The following is a 24738-nucleotide window of genomic DNA, read 5'->3' as shown; positions in this document are numbered from 1 at the left end:
CAAACCAAAGGGGTATAAGGAAATTTTTCTATAGGAATCCTATCCCGTAGAATTCTTATGAATTTCTACAAACAAGAGAAATAATTTGGGTTTTTTTTTCTTCTATAACGGGATTGCCCTTGTCCCTACATTATAGGATGCATGTGACTGTTCATTTCTACTCTGCATCTGTCGGCGCCGCCACAGGGAATGATGCTGCCACTGACACTGCCCCATGGAGCTGCGCCGCACCATCTCCTGACGCTGCAGGGAGATGCCCTAGAGGAGTTGGGCGAGCCGGTCGCCGATGCCAATGCATGAAAGTGTCCTCACACTTGCAGAAGGATCTGCTTCACCTAGATGCTTGTTTTTGTGGCGTTGCCAACATCTCTTCCCATGTTATAGTTGTACTGAATTTTCTTGCTCTTCAATGGTGCAAGCCTTGTGCCTTTGTGATGTAGTACATGGATGTTTGGCGTTGTGAATGTTGAATATTCTATACCCTCTGATTCATATTACTTGTCGTAGCATATTACTTGTCGCAGTAGCTTTAGTACAACTTATGCTACGACAAGTAATATGGATTGGAGGGAGTATTTATTTTGACTTACTGGTGTGAATGGATTGGATAAATCTGAGGACGTGAGTATTGTGGATGCAAAGCTTCTGAACTAGTATGCATCTAGCTCTTTTGATTTGACGGTTATAGTACATTTTGCTGGAGTCCTTTCATAGCTTTTATTTGGAGCAAAACATGATGGGGAAGAAACTAAATCATTCATCCTGCAAAGAGATGATTCAGACAAATTAAACTACCTTAGTTTGGTAAAATAAGCTTTGACAGCTTACTGAATTCTTCCAGATTGAAAATTAAACAAGGCAACATGGATGGCCCATATTCTAGCCGACACATCACAGGCCACTTAATGGACATTTTATGAAATCCCCCCCGATAATGTGTACATATGAAACATAACTTTTACAATAATGACCTCTACTTTCTCATATTCAATGGTTTGTCCTTAGTAAATAAGACTAGTTTTCAAATCCTCTCAACGTTGCCCCATCTTTGCACATATCTATTTCATGTATACTTAAGTACAATAATGGCTTCTACTAGATCACTGATTACCCAAGAAAAATGAAACTGTTGACCCGTAAAAAATTGTCAATATATATCATAATATTTTTATACACATGAAATTTAAGCCATCTCATTCAAGTATATGTCAAACTGGACCATCCCACGCAAAATTTGTAACCAAATGAACAAAAGTGGCTCAAGTAGAAACATGCATCAACCAAAAAAAATTAAATATCCATCATCCAAACACAGTAGCTCTTATATGCAGGAACACAATAATTCTTTCCAATAGCAAAAGCATGGCAGGAAGCGAAGCAACCAAGATCCAGCAATAATCTACGCTTATTACAAGCAGAATTAATCAGTAGAAACATGCATAAAGCAGGTTAACAACTACCATATGCAGAATTACATAATTCTGATTTCAATTCTCGGCAAGGATTGGTCCATTGGTCCATGATCTACAACTCTGATAAAAACTCAATGCAAAGCAGAGTGGACAGACCACTCAGTTACAGGGGTTTTGGCATCAAGCAAGTCTTGCTCTCTCCTCGTAATCTGGCCACTTGGACATGAGCATCTTCGGTGTTGGTGCTTCTTGCTCATCGAGGCTTATGTGCTGGAAAGATGACACCAAACAAAGTCTGAATCAGTTTGAGCACAAGACCGTGTAAGTCTCACACATCCATACTTCAAATATTTGCTCCTGAGCTAATCTAATGAGTAAAAATACCATTTCACTAGCAGGAAGAGAACTGTACACTGCATATAGTCATTTCTACACTTTACTTAATATCATCACTAAACTTGAATAACAATTTGATCAGGTATAATTTCTGCCATAGGGGGGGATGAAATTTCCTACAACGTTTTCTCGAATATGTGAGTGGAAAGATGATTCGAATGCAATATAACCAGCTAAATCATTTGGGTATTGTTACTATCTAGAACGAACATTATATCTATTTAGGGGTGATTCATTTCTGTAAGGGTCAAAAAACAGACAATTTGTACTAACAAACTAGCTCGGTCACTTGATCAGGATGTTCAATGAAGAGTGGTATGTTTGATGAGGTCCCATTTCACTCTTACTCCAATATACTCCCTCCATTCCTCAATATAAGACCTTTTAGAGATTTCATTATGGACTACATACGGAGCAAAATGAGTGAATCAACACTCTAAAATATGTCTATATACATCTGTATGTAGTCCGTATTTATAAATCTCTAAAAGGGCTTATATTTAAAAACGAAGGGAGTACACAACAACGTAATAGTTTCCTACATCTACATAACAAAGCATACATAGTAAGGAGAAAGAAATGGTTTTAAATTTTTTTAAATAGAGTTTATGACTATTCTATAATGGGGATTAATAGTGTAAACAAAGAATTTTTTTAAATGGAGTTTTATGACTAGCATTTGAGCATCACAATTTTTTTTTTAAATGGAGTTTTATGACTAGCATTGGCCTTTTTGGACCGTGTGTTTTCACCTGATAGTGTTGGTACACAGTTTGCGATGTTTGGAACTATGTGCTCTCCTAAAGGTGACATTGCACTACTTCCCTCCATTTCAGATCGATATGAACCAACAGAACGGCGGGGGCGAGCTTAGTAGTTGACGAGCTGCGATCTATCCAGCATACCCAAACCAGACATTGTGTTCTACGCCAAAATCTAAATAGCTGATTGTTTAGTCACCTTGATATAACAAAATGAGACATCAGCTCAATTACAAGACTGCAAAGTTAAGGTTGCAAATTAAAGAGATGCACACAAGCAGACTTATTTTTACATACAAAAGGTAACAAAGTTGCAGTATTTTTTACATCCAACGTGTTATTACAACTGAATGGGGAAGAGCAAAGAGCTAACACAATAGTTTCACTACAGCAAAACTAGCATGATTTTTGGTTTCAGTGCCATTACTGGACAAATAGATTGTAAACTTTCAAAAACCAGTGAAGTGGTACATATTGCAAGTGTGTAATAAATTCCAGTCTTGTGCTGACAAGCACTTAACTTTCAAGTATTTTAATAGGTAGATGAGATTAGTTCGTTCTCATGTACAGTTCCAGCAAAGTCAACGAAGTTTCACAATATCAAATTGGTCGAAAATCTAGTCCAAGCAAAATATAGCAAGCTGACTGGGAATAACAAAAAACACCTATATATCCAATTGGAAGATAGTTACCCACTGAATGATCTTTTATTCGCAAAAATGATACTACAGTCTATTAGTTTTGATGCTCTTTTCATCTACATTCCATCACATGTACGAGGGGTCTCCAGAAAATACTCAAGTGTGATTTTCTTACTGCAACAACTATAATGGGTTAGTAATAACGTTTTCTACAATTTCATATAATGGATCATGCTTAATAAGGCGGCCACCAGAGTTCAAGATTCTTATCTTCTACTACTATAGTCTATAGTACACAAATACTTGAATTTTGATTAGCTATCCACCAAGACTTGGGAGCAATTATACACCATTGGTTTGTTCCAGAAGATGAATATCCATCGTCTGCCAGTATGCAACCCAAGTGATCCAACGGCTGACATTTATGGGATTCGCTCTGTACGGACACGTGCCAAAACGACTGCATGACTTTTCTGGAATCCTCGCGGCTCCAAATGCGCCAACTCACAATATCAATGGGTTTGTTCTTGTGCAAAAGTCTGCTATTTAAGATCTGTTGTGGCTATTCTGAACTTCACTGCTCTGGAGGATCGGGCTATAATTAACCCTCACAAATCAACGGGTAAACAACTAGTACCTTTCACAAATCAATTGCATCTGCACCCCCAAAAAAATAGTATCTACACTGAACTTCCAACGGACTGGACAATAAAGTTTTGTACATCTTCAACAGGAATTTATAACACTGAAAAGAATTGTAGTATGCAACGTTGGCAACGTCTGAATAAGCCATATCTTTTCAAAAAAAAGGTGAGCGAGGGCAGAAAACGTGAGTTGCCCGTGCCTTCTACTAGTACGATTGAACAAGAAAAAGGGTCATCTGGCTGATTCTTATGTGACAAATCTGGGAGGGGGAAGCCTTGTTGAGTTGAGCTACTGGGACATACATACAGGGAGTTCGGTTTGTTGCAGTGGCAATGATGCCTGCAAATCTGTAGCGCTAGAGCAGTATGAGCCGCCGAATACAGTACCTCCAGATCTTGTCGATTGCAATGGGGTAAGACAAATGGTAGATCGATCTCCTCGGCGTTTGGGGAACTGTACCTGGAGATTGGCTCGGACAGCGTCGCGGCGCAGCACAGGAGAGGTCCGCCCGTGCAGCCCGACCACCGGCGACAAGACGACCAAGATTCCTCCAGTAGCCAAGGTCGCCCAGCTAGGTACATCTAGGGGCAGAAATGGAAAGCTTCCTCCAGTAGCCAAGGTCGCCCATCTAGGTACAGGATCTACACCGCCGTCGCCATTGGCAAGCCATTAGGGTTGGGGATTTGTTGGACCTCAGCCGCCGCGGCTCGATTTGGAAGGAGATGACCGGTAGAAAATAAGAGGAGATCGGGAGCAAAATAATTGGAAATGAGGGACTATTTTACAAAGATGAGCGCACAGATCCCTCACTAGAATATGGGCCATCCATGTTGGATCCGACGCTCCAGGACGTTTTTTTTTCTATTTTTGTACCACAAGCGCGTTTTCTATTGTAGTCACTCCCTCATAACCTAGCGATACATTGGTTAGGTGCTGCATTACATATAGATTAACTGGTTCAAAAGTAAAGCACAGCAGTGCGAATTATACTATACATGACACAAGGCATATAGCTGCACATAGTATGCGAGACGGGTTATATATATGCGCTGGACGGTGTTGAGAGGTGGCTCTCACAGTAGATGTACGGTGAGAGAAAGACGGTTCCACCTTGCGTTTGAATGCGATTGACGCTGTCCGTCGCTCATGATGAACATCCACCCCACGCGCGTGTGCTTGATGCCCATCGGCTTGGTATAATGGGCTAGTAGTGTGGGCAGAGGACTCATGGAGTGGCCCTAAAGGGAAGATATTGTAACCTGTACCCCATGCAAACCTCAAGTGACATGTATCTTCAGTGAAGTGTGTCAATTTAGCTGGTGATACTTGTCAGCTATGTATTTGATGGAATTAGATATGAGTCTCACACTAATTGTCTCAAAAAATATGGACAGAAGCCAGATCAGTTCATAGTGCTTGATGGGTCATGATAAAGCTTGTTCCAACATGCATTGAATAATCACCTGGGAGGCAACTTCAAGATAATTAAAATAACTTGTCTTGCCAAGTTTAAATAAAATGAAGGGTTGTACTAAAGTTCTAGTTCAGAATATTCGCATGATCACAAATGGGCATTAATTTTAGTCAATAAAAATATAGAAGTATCTGCTGCAACACAAACAACTCAAGATTCACTTGTTGAAACTACTCCCTCCGTTCGGAATTACTTGTCGTAGAAATGGATGTATCTAGATGTATGTTAGTTCTAGATACATCCATATCCGAGACAAGTAATTCGGAACAGAGGGAGTATATCTGAACAAAAATCCAATAATCTGGGCTAAAGTATATCACCAAATAAATACAGTATCCGTCAAGATTCACGGTACTGGTCATCACTTTGAAAAATTAAGTACTACAAAATACATACCTATATTCTAGGTTCATTATACAGATAAAAGGCAACATACAAGACGAGAGGAAAAATAGTGAAGCCGACCTGAACAATACCAACCCTCTGAGTGAGCTCATCAAGTCTCCTCCGAATCACACTTGTGGAGTGCACATTTCCAGATGTATGAAAAAGACAAGTCAAAGGCTCAAAGCTAACAGATCGAAAATTAATATAAGGAATGCATCTATATCATGCGTCATGCATGTGTGAGTAGCTTCTCATAGTGAGTGAAAACCTTGCAGAAATAAAATTATACTCAGTTTGTTCATTGTCACAGAAGAAAATAATTTAGCTAATACTAAATCTAACTAAAAGGAATAATTGTAATTATTTGGCTAGGCTGCTCATTGAAACAAAATTTTCCATAAGAAGCGGACCTTGCAAAAACTTGGAATGAATCGGGTGGATCTAAACCAGCGCATATCTTCATGTCCTCCTGCAGTCCTTCTCCCACCCCTTGTGTATCTCGTCACCTTCACATTGGCCTACAGGTGACTGCCAGCCTGGAGGAAGAAGGCGGCTATCCTGAGTATATGACCAAGTTAGACATTTAGCAACACACGAAAATCAAGTGTAGATCCTACTATAGTTCTTATCCAATTATACACCCAACAAAGACATGCAACTAACTTGGTCATATACTTTAGACATGCAACTCCGCCTTCGTCCATGCAATAAGTGGAGAAGGGGGAGTTTATCACCGTAATAAGTGGAGAAGGCGACGGTTTTTATCTGTCTCCACTTATTGCACTGAAGACATGCAACTCCAACAGTCTTCTGTATTGGCCTTGTTCAATCTCTGCCTCATTTGCACCATGTAATAAAAGGAGTTCGATAACGCAATCTTCCCAGTCAATACCATCACACGGGTCTCTTTTACGTTTCTTCTTCTCAGAGTCAGGAGCGTCTGACATCTCCGCTGGATGATCTCCATACATGATATGATGATCCTTGCCATCTCGTCTCTTTCGACCCAGCTTCTTCCTGCTATTTTTTTGTGGTGGACAAGCATCTTCATTTCCATGAACAGCCAGTGAATCAATTGCATTTGCAGTGCCTGCAGCAGGAGCCTTCCTAATTGCAGCGATTCGACACTTAGCAGCTTCAATTCGTGCTCTCCTCCGCTTCTGCAGATCCAGCAATAAACGACGGAGGAGGTGCATCATAGCCAATGTCAATATCTGCTACCTCCTCAAGCGGCATGCGCTTGGTCCGATGATCATCCAGCGAATCCATCCATGGTTCCAGCTCCAGCCCTATCCTCCGCTGCTTCCTCCTGCTAGCAACTTTCCCAACCTTCCCAAGTTCCTTTAGCTTAGAGAGCCTCTTTAAGACATTCTGGTAAGCATCTGACAAGCAATCCTCTGAGATCTTCAAATCCCCTGATTCCTTGCCCTCTTTCCCAGAATTCTTGAAATCCAAAGCATCAACATCCAGGGGAACAATCTGGAGGTACTTGGACTCGTCCTCATCAACAGATGAGTACACCTGCACAATGCCGGCGATGTCCGGAGCAAAGCTCTCAAGAAACAGTTCCGAGGGGTCGGACTGTGACCGCATCTCCATGAGCCAGAGCAGCATTGGGGCGTTCAGGAGCAGGTTTCTGGCATTGACGTCGGCACCCCAAGGAAGCAACTTCTGCGCGACATGCACCAGCGCTTTAACGAGCTCCTTGTATCGGAGACGGCTGGTGTGCACGACCGCCGACATCTCCTGGGCAATGTCTTCCACAGAAACCTCAGCGACCCCGTTCAGCTCTGCGGCGAAAGCAATCAGGCCGGCGAGAAGTGGGAGTGGGTGCCGCCCGGTGGTGAGCGACCACTTGAAGGAGCAGCGGAGGAGAAATCTGGCTTGGGAGAGAATCGCTCTCGTCTTCTCATCTCCCGCAGCGGTGGTGAGCTTGTACGAGCCGAGCACGGCGCGTTCGAGCGCAGCCTGGTAGTCGAAGGAGGGGAGGGGGGGAAGGGAGAGGTGGGAGGCGATGCGGGATACGAGGTCACCGAGCGCGACCGTGGTGCAGGACGCGGCCTCGGCGGCCTCGGCGAGGGAGAGAGGGAGGCGGTGAGATCGCGCGACGAGGAAGGAGCAGGCGGCGGCGAGGGCCGGGAGGAAGGTGGTGCCGGCGGTGGCGAGGTTCCCGGCGGTGGCGGATTTGGCCATGCTGAGGATCTCCTCGGCGCGGGTGGGCGAGAGGCCGAGTTGGACGGCCATGGAGGTGATGACGTTGGAGGCGGCGGCAAGCTTGAGCTCGCGGTAGGGGGACTGGGAGAGGTGGCGGACGAGGGAGGCGGCGCGGAAATCAACCTGGCCGTCCTCGGTGAAGGCGGTCGGATTGTAGAACTCGGAGGCGCCGGCGTCGTGTTGGAGGCCGCAGGAGGTGCAGACGAGCGCGCCCGAGCCCGGGTCCGGCGACACCGAGCCCTCGCCGCACGACCAGCACCTAGAACCCATCGCGCGGGCGGTCGGCGGCCGGCGCGGCAGGGAGGGCGCAGATGCTGTTACGAACCTGGCTACTTCTCAATCAGACAAAAGGAAGTGCTGCCCTCTCAACTGGTTCACGGGCGAACGAGGACGGCGGCGGCGCTGGACCAGGCCGGCAGCGACGGCGCTTGACGAGGGTGCGGCGGCGGACTTTGACGAGGGCGCGGCGGCGGCGTCGCTTGACAAGGGCGCGGCGGTGGTGGCGCTTGAGGAGGGTGCGGCGATGGGGCTTGACGAGGGCGCGGGGGCGGCGGAGTTGACGAGGGCACGGCGGCGCTTGGTGGAACGAGCCTGTACGAGAGCTACGGCGATCCCTATTTGACGCTCGCGAGCGTCCAGGTGCTGCGCTGGAGCGAGCACCACAAAACGGGTCGGCCCACTTCGAGCTTTAGAGCAGTTCCAGGCAAACCGGTTTTGGGAACCTTCTAGAAGGTTCTCTCAACCGGTTTTTCCTGGTTTTTTGTTTTTCCGGTTTTTTAGTTTGCCCTGTTTTCTTTTTTCTTCCTTTTTCTGTTTCTGTTTCTATTTTTTCCTTTCCTTTCATTTATCATTTTTCTTTTTTACTTTTATCCTTTGTTTTCATTTTTTAATTCCTATTTTTTTCATGATTTGGAGAATTGTTCAAAGTTTTCAAATTTGGTTCAGTTTTTTACGATTTATTCACAATTCAAAAATTGTTCATCGTATATCACCAAAAATGTTCAATGTGTATTTAACTTTTGTTTAGTGTATATATCATAAAATTGTTCAATGTGTACTTAAAATTGTTCAGCGTATATTACTCAAAATGCTCAATGTATATATCACAAAAATCTTCAGTGCATTTTAAATATTGTTCAATGCATATCACAAAAATGTTTAATGTGCAGTGACAATTTTTTCTTCGTATATTGCAGAATGTTCAATATATATTTAATTTTTATCAAACATAAAAAAAAATGTTTGGAATTTCATAATTGTATTCATGTTTTAAATAATTGTTCACGTTTAAAAAATATTTTTTAGAAGTTTCTTTGAGTTATGAAATTTGTTCAAGAAAACATTATTCAATTCTTTTAAGGAAGATTCAAAAACAGATCTGCCCGTGCACACAGTACTTCAAGTTTGGCGCTGTAATTTAACACAAACCAGTCCCTAGTTGCAGCGGCTGGCACCACATTTATTTAGCGTTAGTTCCAGGGTTCGACTCCATCCTACGATGGCAATTTCCTGTACCAGATGTGCCCCGCGTTGAGATCAATCTCGTGGTCGAAGGAGAGCACGGAGTAAGCGCACCTCGAGGAGAGCATGGAGCCATAAGTATTTTATTTTATCAAAATGGAAGTAATGATAACCCTAATTGTGGTGTAATTATTTTATCAAAATGGTCTAGCCTCTTGCTAGGAATCAATCCTATTTAATCATAGCGTAACATAGGAAATTTGACATGTTCATTTTTTTAAACCAAAAGGACCCTACAAGCAAATTTCCCGTAGATCGGACTAAGAGGTTGATGGACATTTATAACGTTTTGCACACCAACCTGAACACTACCATCTCCTTTTATTCCGACCGGTCTGATCTAAGGTAACATGCGGAAAATGTTGCTTTCACTAGAGGAGATGCTACCTTTCCAGTTTATTAATAGACTAGGGCACAGATGGCTAAACATGTCAAAAAGGAATGAACAATGCATACATGAGAATCAACACATCTCTTATTATATGTACTCAGCAGCAGCGTCGCAATTTGGGTACAAATGATCGACACATAGAGAATTTCCTGAAGATGATGGCTGCACTCTGCAGATATCTCAACACGGCAACACCTTATCCCCAAGATGCAGCACGACGTTTCACTGGCAGTCCTCCAGCACCAAACTAGCCAAAGTTTATTCCCTGTGCTAGAGGCAGCTCGCTTCCATAGTTGATTGTACTGCAAATATTTGTAACCAACATCAGTAAATGAAAACAAATGCAGAACCTTGATACATGAGCTTTAGCATACTGGACAGCTGAGGTCAAACTATAACAAAAAAGCAATAGTAACCAATCGGTTTCACTTGTTTCTGTCCAAAATACAAATAAAAAATGAATTTACATTGTCAAATCAATGAGAAGCTTGGTAAAAGTCCCATTTCAGAATCGAAATAAGACAAGGTTGCTGGTGGTAGCTAACAGTCACTAGCGCTTGGTTATGTAAAAATATTTTCCCTAGTAACAAGATAGGAACTTCAGTTTTACACTTTTACGGGCTTGCACAAGCTCCACAGGAAGAGAACAATAATAACTATTACCTCTGTTTCAAAATATAAGATGTTTTGTACTAGAGTCACAATGATGAATGATGTTCCTATGTTTGTGTCCACTATGCTCCAACAAGGCATAATATGCTTGTTATAACAAACTAGAATCTCATGCAACTTTGTTAGCCTAGAACTTGGGAACTGATGGCAATCAGCATGTGCATTCACTAGAGGCTTGGTTGCATTATTCTAGCATAGAGTTGGTCCAAGGCAAGCAAAAGTAAGTATGGTTGTATCATATCCATCTCTGTTGTAGAGTGATCTACAGCTTGTACTGCTTCCAGGAAAGATATGCGTACTTACCAAGTGGCCCTCCTCATGTACTGCTTCCAGGAATCACTTCCCGCTTCTCGTCCACCACCGGTTGCTTTTTCTCCACCAAAAGCTCCACCAATTTCAGCACCATTAGTGGGTATATTTACGTTCACTATACCACAATCACTACCATGAGGCCTGCATAGCAAGGAGAATAAGAACAATCACTACTAGTCTATACGTGCAAACAGATGTAAGGTGGATCAATTGTTTTAAAATATGAGTTACGAAAGATATACTTCTAGCACATATAGCTCCAATAGAGTTATGAACATGAATGATCAACTAAAAAAGACAAGAGTGCAGTCATACCAATTGAGTATCATGAAATTGAATAGATGACTCTTGAAGTGTCAGTGAACATGAATAATCAGAAAATAATGCGTCGTGTATATATAATATACTGAAAATGCTAAAAACCTAGTTGAATCTTAATCATGGTTTGATTTGATAGACAGAAAAATGGTGAACACAAAGTATCCAGCGTTACACCATTAGAAAACAAAAATCAGCATCCTTCAGTGCACCAAAGGTAAGATCAGAGTGCAGTCATACCAACTGTCAGCATGGACATCTAGATGTCTAGATGATGCTAAAGAACTAACAGTACAGCTCTCTAGGTTATGGAACCAAAGCTTACCCGATCCACTTGAAAATAGCATCTGGTTTCCTTGTAAATATAGAACTGCTCAATCCTTGAGGAACAGAATTGTTGATTTCAATTGCTTCCTTCAGGGTCTACAGGATAATTGATAACCAGGACATGTATGCTTATGACAATAGTATAAAACAAGGGCATACGATCGATGCCATATAGAGCAGGTGAATAACACACAAATCTGGATTGTTAACTACCTGAAATTTCATGGCATAAAGGACAGGACCAAACAATTCTTCCCTCACAACTGGCGCAGAAGGTGAAATTTCCACAATTGTTGGTTGAACAAAGTTCCCTTCTGATTCAATAGCAGATCCTCCTAGAAGGATTTTTCCTCCCTGAATGATTTAGCATGCAGTCAAATTAGATTATTAGAACTTCATGTTAAATAATAAATGATCTTTTCTACTACTCCGTCCCATAATGTAAGACGCTTTTTAACACTAGTATAGTGTCAAAAAACGTCTTACATTATGGGACGGAGGGAGTAATAGATTTTGCTACTGAGAGATTAATAATACTGTAGAAACACTGTTGCTGCACCAATAAGAACTATATAAATTTTCACCTGGGATCTGATATTTTGGATGCCTTTCAAAAAGCTTTCTTTAGATGCAGTAGTGTGCAGTGGTCCCAGCAAGGTGCCCTTTTCCATAGGGTCCCCGATACGGACTTGTTTGTAAACCTCAACAAGTTGATCAAGAAATGTTTGATATATGCTTTCATGAAGAAGCTGTATTGAGAGTTGTCAAAAAGAAGAAACTGTATTAAGAAAATGCACTTAGACCACTCAAATAACTACCATGGGACAAATAAAGAAATGTTGTTTTTATCATACCAGCCTACGACATGTAGTGCATCGTTGTCCTGCTGTGCCAACAGCAGCAAACAAAACAGACCGCACAGCTAGTGGAATGTCTGCATCATCCATGACAATAATGGCATTGTTCCCACTAAGTTCAAGAAGGCATTTACCAAATCTCGCGCTAACCTGTTGCTGAACCATTTGACCAACCTGCATTGAATAATCATTGTTTCAAATAATACATAGCAAGTGCTCCAAGGGCTTCCAACAGGAAAATGGACTTCAAACAGCATACACAAAATACCAGTGCAGGAAATCTACTGAGATTGCAAGATCAAAATGGATTTACATCAGGGCATTCTGATACTGCCTTCCATACCAGCAGCAAAATCTAGGAAACAAGATGTAGAGGTCTACAGATGTTCAATACCTTTGTACTTCCTGTGAATGAAACCAAAGGTATCCTTGTGTCAAGAGCAATTGCTTGGCCAATTTCAGCACCCCCACAAAAAGCTGTGAAGATTGCACTTGGCAAGTTGTTCTTCTCAAATACACTAGCCACTATTTTAGTCATTGCAATAGTGATCAATGGAGTAGTTGGAGCACCCTTCCTGTAATAATTGGAACATAATTACACAAAAAAACTGTGCCAGTCTTTGTGATATTGACAGAACATGCTAGCACTGAAAGAAAATAAAACCAAGATCTGCGATGTACTGAACAAACAAACAATATTCAGTTTAGCATTTTTTTAGCGTTCTTGCATCAGCATATCATTAATCTATTGATAAACATACTGAAGAACCCAGATTCACCCTTTTTCTGCCAATTATAACTATTTATCTTTCAGCCCCTCTGCCAATTTTTTCCTACATCCACAACAAACCTATAAGCATGTCACAAGTTGCATTTGCCACAAATAACGTGATCAGTTTATCCAGAGCAAGACTATGTTTCCATTCTATGAAGCAGACAACTAGGACAAGTCACAACAATGAATGCAAGAGGATACTGGATACATGCCAAGGTAGCATGGGCTTCTACTGATGTTTTACATATAACAAACTATATAAAGTTAAGATAAATTCAAAAGATACAACACCTGACATCATGTAAGCCAAGTAAATCAGTTATCAACATGAATGAGGAACAGTATTAAAAGTACACTATTCTTACCAGACAACACAGTTGCCGCAGACCAAAGCAATGCAAGCATTCCAACCTAAAACATCACAAAAAGAAGACTTAACCATAATTTCCTGGCAGTATTAAACAAATTAAGTGAAACTGACATAGTAAAGGTTGAGAGCAACATAACGTTTGAAAATGTGTAATAAGTACGACCTACATGAATTGTTTATAGCAGTATAGTAAACAGGTAAATTGTCACATTGAAGATTAGAACAATAACCATTAGCGGGTGCAGGTACAAGATGAATTGTACAAGTTAACTTTCAATTGTTGAACTCTCGTCGGCTATACATTCTAGACAACAAGAGCATGTAATCACCACGTGTAATTACAGTAAACTACATGGATTAACATTGTAGTCACATTCCAAAAGGGTGCAATACAAGAATTATCTAAATGGTCAGCTTACCGAGCACGGCGCAAGGGAAATTGAATGCTGTGATGACACCAACAACTCCAAGAGGATTCCAGACCTATTCGGATAAGGATTAATCATTAGCATGTTCAATGATGGTACCTGAGAATGTGATACTGGTTTCACTTACCTCCATCATCATATGGTTTGGGCCTGCAAAGAATACAGAAGGCAGCATTAGCAAACTTTCAATGTTCTTTTCAAACTGTGTGCACTGGTGCATTTACAGTATATATTGGCAAAGAAAGATTTCTCTAAATAGACAACCCAACCAGTACACAAGCTTTTCTATAAAAGATCAGAGGCAATGCTGAAAATTTGTCAGGTTTCTCTAAAACCTTGTCCAATGGAGTGAATCACTGAATATTTTACCATAATCCTTTACTGTGTGAATATCATACAGAATGTAATGCAACATGTCAGGGCACATAAGCTTGTACAAAACAGCAATCCAGATTAACAAGTCCATCACTCACTGATTCCAGCTGAAATACTTTTTTCCCATCCGACAACTTAGGCAGATACATTATTAGAGATATAGTACGAAATACAAAAATCCTTTAATTTCTCTCATCCAGTTGCAACCAATATGGTCAAAAAAGGGCACATCTCATTACTGATGATGTTGCATCCTGGCTTTAAACCTATCATCAGAATATGATATGATGAAAAGAAAATGGTCTTACGTTCAGATGGTATGATGGATCCATTTAGCTGACGACTTAGCCCCACGGCATAATCACACATGTCAATAATTTCCTGCAAAAATTGTTGGGTTGATGACATAATGTGCAGAGTGGGAAATCAACAGCTATGTTTTCAAGGCGTCGCCTAGGCGTCGCCTAGGCGACGCTTAGGCGTCAGAGCGCTCGGGGACGTCAAGGCGTCGTCGTCGCCTTAGTTTTCTGTCTAAGGCGTCCGCCTTCTGCTGTTGAGGCGTCCAAGGCGTCGCCTAGGCGGATAAGGCGCCGCTTTAGTTGATTTTGGACGCCCTGGACATGCGTGGGCAGGTTGAGCGGGAACCAGCAGCTGGCGCGCGCCAGAAAGAGGAATTGGCGGGAGGGAAGAGAAATTGGGCGGGAGAGAGGGGGTAAACAGAGGCAGGAGAGAGAGGGGAACACACCCGTGACTCCAAATCGAGGGGAAAAGAGAGAGGAGCTCTCTCCTCTCACGCCGCCGGCCTCCCCCTGTCCGGCCAAGCTCCTCCTCCACAGGCCCTTCCCCTCTCCGGCCAAGATCCATCTCCGCCGGTCCTCCCCCTCTCCAGCCAAGCTCCTCCGCCATATTAGTACCCCTACCGCCTAATAATAAGTGTCTAAGGCGTCGCCTCGCCTCGCGCTTTGAGCGCCTAGGCGTTGAGGCGCCCCCCCAGCGCCTTAAAGCGCCTGGGCGCCTTGAAAACATAGATCAACAGTACATCGCATTTATGCTAATGTGACCATTCACTGTCTCAATTAGAAGATACAACCTTAGGGAACATAGTGTGTTGGCAGTTTGGCACAAGGTTGATTAATCTAGAGACGAAGAAAGATAGCAACAAGAAACCAATCCTTGTTCCGATACTGCTTCATATCATGGGCATGTCGTACTAATTGGCTAGGTTGCCTTTTTCAGCAGACAATGCAATGGTACCATAATGATAATGCAGTTGTTAGGGAGTAATAAGTAACTATTTTCCTAAACAGGAACATAAACATGTGTTCTGAAACAGAGTCATCTGAGGCTTCTATTGATGGCCTAGCAGCAATTATGCTCCAACCTGAACCTCGTTAGGAATTGAGCCTAGCTCCGATAGTAGGAGGTGTGGGTGGTTCTTACTTCCTACGTATCTGAAACCCCCCACCACCTTGTTTCAAGAACTCTCTATCTTAAATTTGTGCGCCTAATTCCAAGGTATTCATCTTTTTTTACCTGAACCTCCCCAATTCCTTCAGGGAGAATTTTCCCCATTTCAAGTGACAGAAGTCTGCCAAGGTGATGAAGCTTTGCTCTCAGTGCATCACCAATCTGCCTAACAATTTCTCCTCGTTTTGGAGCCGGAATCTGGACATGTTGGTATATCGTATAAGTACAAATTTATTAACATAATAATATCACTGAATTACTTGATAGACAAGACAAAAACAAAAACAAAAAAGTCAGAAATGCTCCATGAAAGTATGGGACTTCACATGGTCACAGCACTGCTAACCTTTAGTACATAAGTAGGCATTTAGTAAAACAGTGATAAATCCAAACAATTGGATGGCCTCTGAAATAGCAGTGTGAAATCAAATGGCATACTCTATTGTCTTAGCATTTTAGTAGTGACACTTGATTAGCTCGCAAATTCGCATATTATGCTGCATTCTCCTGTTCTCGAGTCAACAGGGAAAGCGCAGCAACAGCATAGTACTATCACATCATCATGGGGGCCAAATTGCTGCGAAGCTAGAGGGCATTTCGATCCGTGGAACTTACAGCCATCCATGTCTTGGCGGCGTCGAAGCAGGCGCTCATGCCCTTCTCGTAGTCGTCCATGGACGCCTCAACGACCTCAGCAATGACCTGAAAAACAAACCCACAAAAAATCCCTCAAAATCCGCCAAGAGCGCGTCCGGGGTCCCCAAAATCCAGACGAAATCGAGCGGATCGGAGAGGCACCTCGTTGTTGCTAGGGTTGGTGGTGGTGACGACGGGGCCCGAGCCGCCCCAGGCGCCGCAGGCGAAGGAGCCCGGGTTGCGCGGCGCGAGGCCGAGCTCGGCGAGGAACTGGTGCTCCTGCCTCGCGAAGCTCGCCATGGCGGGCGGGTTGATTCTGGAAGGTGGGCTCTGGCTCTGGCTGCTTCGCCGTACGAAGCGAGGGGATTGCGGAAGGGGAGGAGTGAGGACGGGACGAGGAAGGGCGGCGATGAGGAAATTTATAGGTGGGAGGTGGAGTGGAGACTGTGAACTGCTCCGGGAGGGAGCGTGGTGGGTGGGGCGGTCCGGCACGGGACGGCGGAACGGGACGAGACGAAAGGAAACCGAGAGCGTGAGGTTGATCACTGAAGACGAAAAGGTTTTTAACTTTTCAGCTTTGCACGTCAACAAGTTTTTTTCTCCCTTGTTAGAATAAAAAAGGATTCCACTAAAAGAAATAAAAAAAAGTGTTGGTATTCAATCCTTATTTTTTTTGAGACAATATTCAATCCTTATATGACCTTGTAAGAAATGAATTAGGCTAAGCGCTTGCGCCGATAATATAAAACCAATATGAAGAAAATTATGGGGTAGAAAGAAATAGGAAATACTTCCAATCTATTCATTTTCAATCATGGTAGTACAACGAACACTAAAAATAATAAAAATTGCATCCAGATCCGTTGACCACCTAGCGACGACTACAAGCACTGAAGCGAGTCATATGCTACAAAAGATATATCATTGGATTTGTACTCAAAAGATATATGATTAATAAAATATGAGCGGAAGGTGGAAGTAGCAAGCAAGTGTGATGGTCTACAAGATAACCACCGCGCATCGGAGCGCGCAAAGAATGGCTCATCTTTCCATCGCAACTTCTGTTAGTATAGTGTTCTTCGGAAAGTGATTTGCCCAAGCTTTATCGAGGGAACCACCATCCACGTGTGTGAAAACCCAGCACTGCTCCGTAGGATATCATGGATCGATCCCTGTCACATGCCACGAAGCCAATAGGAGTAGTACTAGGCAGGTTCGAAAACGACAGGTGACTCATCAGTGTGATCACAGCTCACAAGCAACGGCGTGTACTCCGGCTTTTGCTGGTACTGTTTGTCCGTCGCCTTCCGTGATCCGTGCTTAGCTTGGCCTCTCTCAAGATAGGAAGGAACGCACGGGCTCCACGTCGGAGAGACGTCTCCGGCCGCCTCTCTGAGCAGTGAGCGCCTCAAAGATAAATTAATCTTCTCTCCTCTGGAAACGATCCTTCTCTCTTTCGTTTTGAAAAATGAAAAAGAATATGGTCTTGTTTCAAAAAAAGAAAAAGAATATGGTCTGAGAACAAGTGAGACAGTATAATAACTATCTAAAGCTTGAAGTTCTGCGCAGATCGAAGCATGGAAAACACGCTGCAACTGTCATATTATTCTTAGTTCGGGCGAGTGGGGAAAAAGGCAGAATCCACACTCCATACTAGTGTATACAGACAGCCAGTCCACAATCCCTTCATGCGTTCTCTTTTTTTTTAATGTTCCTTTTTCTGTTGTTGCTGACGGAAATATGAATTGCCAGTTTTCTATGCGCTAACAAGTGGGCCGGTTCAGTGCCGAGGTGTTTCCAATGCTGGGCCTGAAATTTGCAGCTTGCAAGCAAAATCACTAATTAGTTAAGGAGTATTTATTTCAAAGATCACTTCCATTTTGTCATGTTGCGACAAGTGATGCACTACATGTGCGTCACTTCTCGCAATCTGTGAGTTTTTTCGTATATTCATTTATTCAAAACGTTTTACCTGTTAAACCGTGCGTCCAAATCTCCAACCGTGTCATCATTGGATTCATCGCCTTGAGATCTTCAAAATTAGATCACATGTTGATAGGTTTCAGCGAACTTTCTTTTTCATGAAAAAACACGAATTGCAAGCACGTTTTTCCCTTTCCGAAGAGTCACATAATTTTTCCCTTTCCTGGAGGCACAGTCATGCCTCTCGCGGAAGCAAATCCATGCCTCCACGAGAATTAAATTTGTGCCTCTCGCAGAACAAAAAACACATTTTCTTTTCTTTTCGAGAGGCATGATCGTGCCTCTCGCGGAAGCAAATACGCGCCTCCACGAGCAGTAAATCACATCTCTCCCGGAATGAAAAAAAAGAAACTTGTTTTTTTCTTTTCCAGGAGGCACGGCGGTGCATCTCGCGGAACGAAAAAAAACCTTTTTTTCTTTCTCTTTTCCAAGAGGCATGACCGTGCCTCTCGCGGAAGCAAATTTGTGCCTCATGCAGAAGGGGGAAATGCATTTTTCATGAAAAACATTGATTTTTTTGTCCAAATCCTAAGAAAAATCAGGGCAAATAGAAAAGCCAAAAATGCGTACAGAAAAATAAAACAAATACAAAATCAGGAGGGAACGTCCAGAGCGCAACACGTGGCGGCGGCTGAGAGCGCGTCAAGTGGCGCATTCCCAGTCCACCTCCAATGACCCTTGGGGAGGCTCTCGAAGGAGTACTCCTCGGTTAATTGCTCGCTATTTCAGGCTTTAGGTGGCTAACTGCCCTTTTTATGCGAGCTGGGCCGGCCCATGGTGACGCCTTTTCCGGTAGATATTAAGACTACGGGAGTCGTACAGAGGGCAATCCTATTTAGCGCGCCGGCCACTCATTAGTGACCACGCGCACCCCATAGCTCCCACTGAGGGAGTCCTGGATAAGGGGGTATCCAGACGGCCGGACTATATACTTTGGCCGGACTGTTTGACTATGAAGGTACAAGACAGAAGACTTCGTCCCGTGTTCGGATGGGACTCTCCTTGGCGTGGAAGGCAAGCTTGGCGATTCGGATGTAGATCTCCTTCTTTGTAAACTGACTCTGTGTAACCCTAGCCCCCTCCGGTGTCTATATAAACCGGAGGGTTTAGTCCATAGGACACATCAACAATCATACCATAGGCTAGCTTCTAGGGTTTAGCCTCTTTGATCTCGTGGTAGATCAACTCTTGTAATACTCATATCATCAAGATCAATCAAGCAGAAAGTAGGGTATTACCTCCATCGAGAGGGCCCGAACCTGGGTAAACATCGTATCCCCAGTCTCCTGTTACCATTAGCCTTAGACGCACAGTTCGGGACCCCCTACCCGAGATCCGCCGGTTTTGACACCGACATTGGTGCTTTTATTGAGAGTTCCTCTGTGTCGTCACTACAAGGTTAGATGGCTTCTCCAACCTTCAACCACGCTGTCCGGGGCGAGATTTTTCTCCCCGGACAGATCTTCGTGTTCGGCGGCTTCGCACTGCGGGCCAATTCGCTTAGCCATCTGGAGCAGATCGATAGCTTCGCCCCTGGCCATCAGGCCAGGTTTGGAAACCTAAACTACACTGCCAACATCCGCGGAGACTTGATCTTCGACGAATTCGGGCCCGTGTCAGGAGCGCCGAACAATCACGACGAGCATGACCTAAATCTGCAGTCGGACTGTATTCGGAATATCGCACCTGCCACCTCTCCGGACTTTGTTCCAGAGCAGGTCGTGCCCTTCGAGGACGGGTGGATGGACCCCGCCCTGAAGGCCGCATCCTCATCGGTGTTGGAGCCAAACACAGACTCCTCTCCTCAGGAAATCTGTACCTCCGGACCCCAGACTCATCTCCGGTAGTGTGTTCCGGACCGCGCGCGTCCGTGCCCATCGAATCTAATTGGGCTCTAGTCATGGAGTTCGCCGCCGCGGATATCTTTCAACACTCACCCTTCGGAGACGTGCTGAATCCATTAAGGTCTCTCTCTTTGTTAGGAGACTCCTGGCCGAACTATGTCCGACTCGAGTGGGAAGCTGGCGACGAAGAAATTTGTTACCCACCCACCACCCACTTAATAGCCACGGTCGACGACTTAACCGACGGGCTCAACTTCGATTATGAAGACATCGACGATATAGACGACGATGCGAGAGAAGAACAGGAACCACCGCCCACAGGGCGCTGGGCTGCCACCTCTTCATATGATATATATACGGTGGATACTCCCAAAGAAACCAACGGCGATGAGGCAACGGGAGATAACTCCTCGGGGAAGAAAGCAAAACATGAGCGTCATCGGCGCCACTCCAAGCCTCGTCACAACAATACCGACACTGGAGGAGAAAATCCAGATGGCGCCGAAGAGGAATATGATCCTGATCAACCAACCTTCGAGCAAGCCGACCAAGATCTGCTCATAGACCGATGGACTAAGGACCAGGCAGCCAAAGAGTACGGACTCGAGCGTCGAACAAAATACTACCCAAAGCGCAGGCTACTACCTCAATTCGAAGAGGTGGCACCAAAAATCAAACGCAGGCCTACACCCTGCCGACAGCACACTGCGACAAGGGGCTGCGCACAAGACCGGCATTATATACCAAACAGGCAACATGGCAAGCACCCCAGACGCATCAGCGGATAGAAACAGAGTCTACAAACCTTGGTGCAACAAATATAAGCGTCCCAAGACAAATAATGGCGCCCGGGGAACGACAATCAACACAAGAGCCCGTAATCCTCAAACCGTTGAGAGGGAGAAGAGACTTCAACATCTTGGGCCCCTCCAGCTTGAACCGCATACTTGACCGACCATGTCAAATCCATGGTACCCCAGGAACGGCAGCCAATCATACAAATAGAGAATGCTGGGTCTTTAAACAAATCGGCAGGCCGGCACCGGAAGGAGCGTGAAGAAGCCCGGATTATCAAGTCTAGGGACCAATAACTCGAGGATCAGACTCACCAAATAACTCATTATAGAGTATGATAAATAGGCATGACGGCCATCCAGGCCCCGCCACTCCGGAGCTGGTCTCCGGATAGCCAAAAGTGTCATACCAACTTTCGGTCTAACACCCCAAGGCAGGAGTTACCCAGCACTGCCAGGATACACTTCGTCTCAACGCATTACCACCCAAGACCCATGTGACAAAGTCACAAATGCGGCAAGACCGAGCTTCGCCTCGGCGCCAAAGAATATTCGGCTACTTTGATCACTGAAGCAGCGAGTCATGGTTTCTTAAATCGAACCTAAATTCGACAGCCGAACTCCCGGACACCGACAAGGGAGTCCGGACTACTTTAGGATACCCCAACCTAATCATAGATCATACAGACCCTTCAGCATAAGCTGAACGGATCACATCCACGGCTCAACCACTGCTCACACACACCTCTTAAGCACTATTTGCAGGTTCGCCCTTGCGCACAACTGGACCGACGACTTGGAAGCAGCTCAAACGCACACAGGGGGGATCTCCGCCCCACCTGAATACAATCCGGATACTCCTCCGAATTCGCCCACAGCCAACCACCACCCGGCACCAACAGGTTCTGCCGTCATGCCTCTCTTTTATAACATGCACCGTACCCATATGCATAGACGTATTACTTAAATACAGCATGTGGAGTCATTTGACGCTTATCTGCTATTTTTCAACGACATTTTGTCACAACGGCATCCGAACATCGTGCTATGCCTTTGAACGTCAGGGGCTTCCTTGCACCCGTACTACGACGACTAAAGTCCGAACACCTTCTCGGTCGTTTGGCACCCCGAACTTATAGCATTATATGCATCAGCTCCGAATCATGTCTTTTGTCATTGGTTGGGTTTACCCAGCTCCCATGTTTTGGTACCTTACGTTCTGCAATATCGGCTAAGGTAGCGTTGGGAGAACTACTGCGATTGTGTCCCGGTTCTGCCGGACGAACACCTCAGTAGAGAAAGCCGAAAACCGACTGTCATGATAAGGTGAGAGCTGGTCAACTGTTCGAGAGGTTGTAAAATCTTTAAGGATTTATTCCGCATCAATGCCATAATAAAATGCAGCGTGCGAAGGATCAGTGAGTCCCCTGTGCGGTCTTCCGAACACCAGGGGCTGCGCCTCCCATACTCGAATTCCTATGGCTAAGTGAGAGTAATAAAGCCCCATAGTCCGATTGCCTGGTTCGCTGTGCTGAACACCTCCTTCATGGACCCAAGAATGGGATAAAGAGTGTTTAGGTTTATCCCGAACAACCCCGTAGTTCCTACATGGGGGCAGAAGCCGACGACTGGCCAACTCTCAAGACTAACATATTAAAGGCCGCGAAGGAATAGAATTTACACATAGCGGGCACCTACATATAAGTGACTCTGTTTTTGCCTTACAAAGGATAGCACATATGCTTTCAGGGAAAAACAATGTCTTTCGTATATTCCTCGGCCACGAGGCGGGCGCCTTTCAGGACACCATCATAATATAGTTCGGGCTTGCGGTGCTCCTTCCCTTCCGGCGGACCCTCAGTCATCAGCTTCTCAGCATCAAGCTTCCCCCAGTGCACTTTCGCACGTGCAAAGGCCATTCGCGCCCCCTCTATGCAAACCGACCGCTTGATGACGTCCAGCCGAGGGAAAGCCCTCACAATCTGCTTCATGAGCCCAAAGAAACTGCTCGGTATGGGCTCAGTGGGCCACGGCCGGATAACCAAATCCTTCATGGCTAGTTCGGCCGCCTGATGCAGTTCGATCAGTTGTTTGAGCTGGTCGACAAATGGCACCAGATAATTTGGTGCCAAATACTGCGACCAGAAGAGCCTTTCCGCAGTCTCCTTCTTCTCGGCTCGGAAGAATTGGGCAGCATCAGAGATGCTGCGCGGCAAATCCGCAAATGCCCCTGAAAAAAATTAAGATTCAATGGGTCACCATGAATCTTCCCTGCAAAAGCGTAAGGCGCTTTGAACAAAAATATAAAACCCCTACCGGCCGCAATCTTCCGCGCCTCCTGAATATCCTTTAGTGCAGCCTGGGTTTCCTCCCGAACCTCAGTCGCGGTCCGGACAGCTTGGGCAAGTTCGGATTCTTTCAATGATAAACTCTGCTCCAAACTCTCGCTTCTCCCTACGGCCTCCTGAAGCTCTCGTTCAGCCTCCACGACCCTTGCCTCGTGTTTCTCACGGAGAGCCTGCTCAGCGGTCGCTTTCTTTTCAGCCAAGGCAACAACCTTCTTGAGAGCCTCAATTTCGACATTTGCCCCTGGAGTACGCAATATATATACTCTAAGATAGTCACAACTACTTACTTGTGCTAAAACTTACTAAAAGTTTCCAAACATACCTTGTTGGTCCTCCAGCTGCTTCTTCACTTGGCCGAGTTCCTCCTCGGCCCGCACCAGACTCTGCTTGAGTCTGGACACTTCCGCAGCATGAGAGGAGGCAGTCGCCGCAGAAATCTGATCCATAAAATATATACATCATTAGCTAGGTCTCCTACGGATGGGACGATGATCCCCTGTCCGGTTCCTGTCCTCTCCGGACAGTGTATCAGGGGCTACTATCCATACCATGACAGTCTTCTATACATAACTCCAAGCCTTTTATAAGTCTGATGCAGGATTCATTCAGTCCGCTCTCGGCGGCCTGAATCTTTTCTATCACCACACCCATAAGGGCGCGGTGTTCATCAATAATGGACGCACTCTCCAGTGCTGTCGATAGGCCGCCTGACGCCTTCGGTTGGACGAAGGCCGTAGGCGGAGAAGGATCACCCCCTCCAGTCAAGAGGGGCTGCCTGCCTGATCTCAGAACCTTAAGGGCCTCCGGGACTGTGTCCGGCTGCGGGCCGGATCCACGACCGCCCCCACCGTCGACATTCATGGGAACCGCCGCTCCCGCGCGTCCGGCCTTCGAGGTACGCCCCCTGGCTCAGGTCCCCTTTGGACGACACCTCGGTGTCACAGCCAGGCTCTTGGGAAGGGGCCCTGGGAGGTGTTTCACTCTCCAGGGCATCAGAACCTAACGAGTCCTCTGATGAGGCCTGTTGGGCCAAACACCTCGCCGGACTGTAAAAAGCATGGTGCGAATCAAAATACTACATTCTAGTAAATTCTAGATGCATGAATATGTTCGGATTTCGTGCACTTACGATTGTACCAGGGGCTGGGCCCAGGGATCCTCCTCCAAGCTGCTGTCGGTGGCCGTGGTGGACGCCTCGGGGACGGATGTTCTTCCCCTCTTAGGCGAATCTGCCTCTAAGGATGAGGAGGTTGTCCTTTATTTCCTCCCCCTCGTAGGGGACTCGGGCTCTTCTTCCTCCTCATCCTCTTCCTCCTCTTCGTCCCCTTCCTCCTCCTTGTTCTCTCCGGAGGATGGAGGGTTACTGGAGTCTTCGGACTTCGTGTCCAAA

The 24738-nt window shown here is 45.0% G+C and overlaps 2 protein-coding genes across 3 annotated transcripts; both read right to left on the bottom strand.

Annotated features, from left to right (window-relative positions):
- Positions 1 to 1272: 1272 nt before the first annotated feature.
- Positions 1273 to 8569, bottom strand: LOC123111971 (plant-specific TFIIB-related protein PTF2). 2 transcript variants are annotated; one of them, XM_044532852.1, is made up of 3 exons: positions 6380 to 8569; positions 4315 to 6274; positions 1273 to 1682 (listed from the first exon to the last, which is right to left on the bottom strand). In XM_044532852.1, exon 1 carries the CDS (start codon positions 8198 to 8200, stop codon positions 6854 to 6856), a length of 1347 nt encoding a protein of 448 aa, XP_044388787.1. In that variant the 5' UTR covers positions 8201 to 8569; the 3' UTR covers positions 1273 to 1682; positions 4315 to 6274; positions 6380 to 6853. The 2 variants fall into 2 exon arrangements, with proteins under 2 accessions (XP_044388787.1, XP_044388788.1); XM_044532853.1 differs by having other exon boundaries at positions 6451 to 8569.
- A 1339-nt stretch (positions 8570 to 9908) lies between these two features.
- Positions 9909 to 16851, bottom strand: LOC123111970 (aldehyde dehydrogenase family 7 member A1). The gene is made up of 14 exons (XM_044532851.1): positions 16542 to 16851; positions 16359 to 16445; positions 15810 to 15941; positions 14585 to 14657; positions 14029 to 14051; positions 13893 to 13956; positions 13469 to 13514; positions 12723 to 12903; positions 12326 to 12502; positions 12056 to 12220; positions 11685 to 11825; positions 11470 to 11567; positions 10818 to 10967; positions 9909 to 10144 (listed from the first exon to the last, which is right to left on the bottom strand). Exons 1-14 carry the CDS (start codon positions 16677 to 16679, stop codon positions 10090 to 10092), a joined length of 1530 nt encoding a protein of 509 aa, XP_044388786.1. The 5' UTR covers positions 16680 to 16851; the 3' UTR covers positions 9909 to 10089.
- Positions 16852 to 24738: the final 7887 nt, after the last annotated feature.

This window comes from Triticum aestivum, chromosome 5B, assembly GCF_018294505.1.
Source record: "Triticum aestivum cultivar Chinese Spring chromosome 5B, IWGSC CS RefSeq v2.1, whole genome shotgun sequence".
In the NCBI taxonomy this organism is placed as follows: domain Eukaryota; kingdom Viridiplantae; phylum Streptophyta; class Magnoliopsida; order Poales; family Poaceae; genus Triticum; species Triticum aestivum.
The sequence above is the reverse complement of the archived record's forward strand: the minus strand, read 5'-3'. Positions and strand labels throughout refer to the sequence as shown.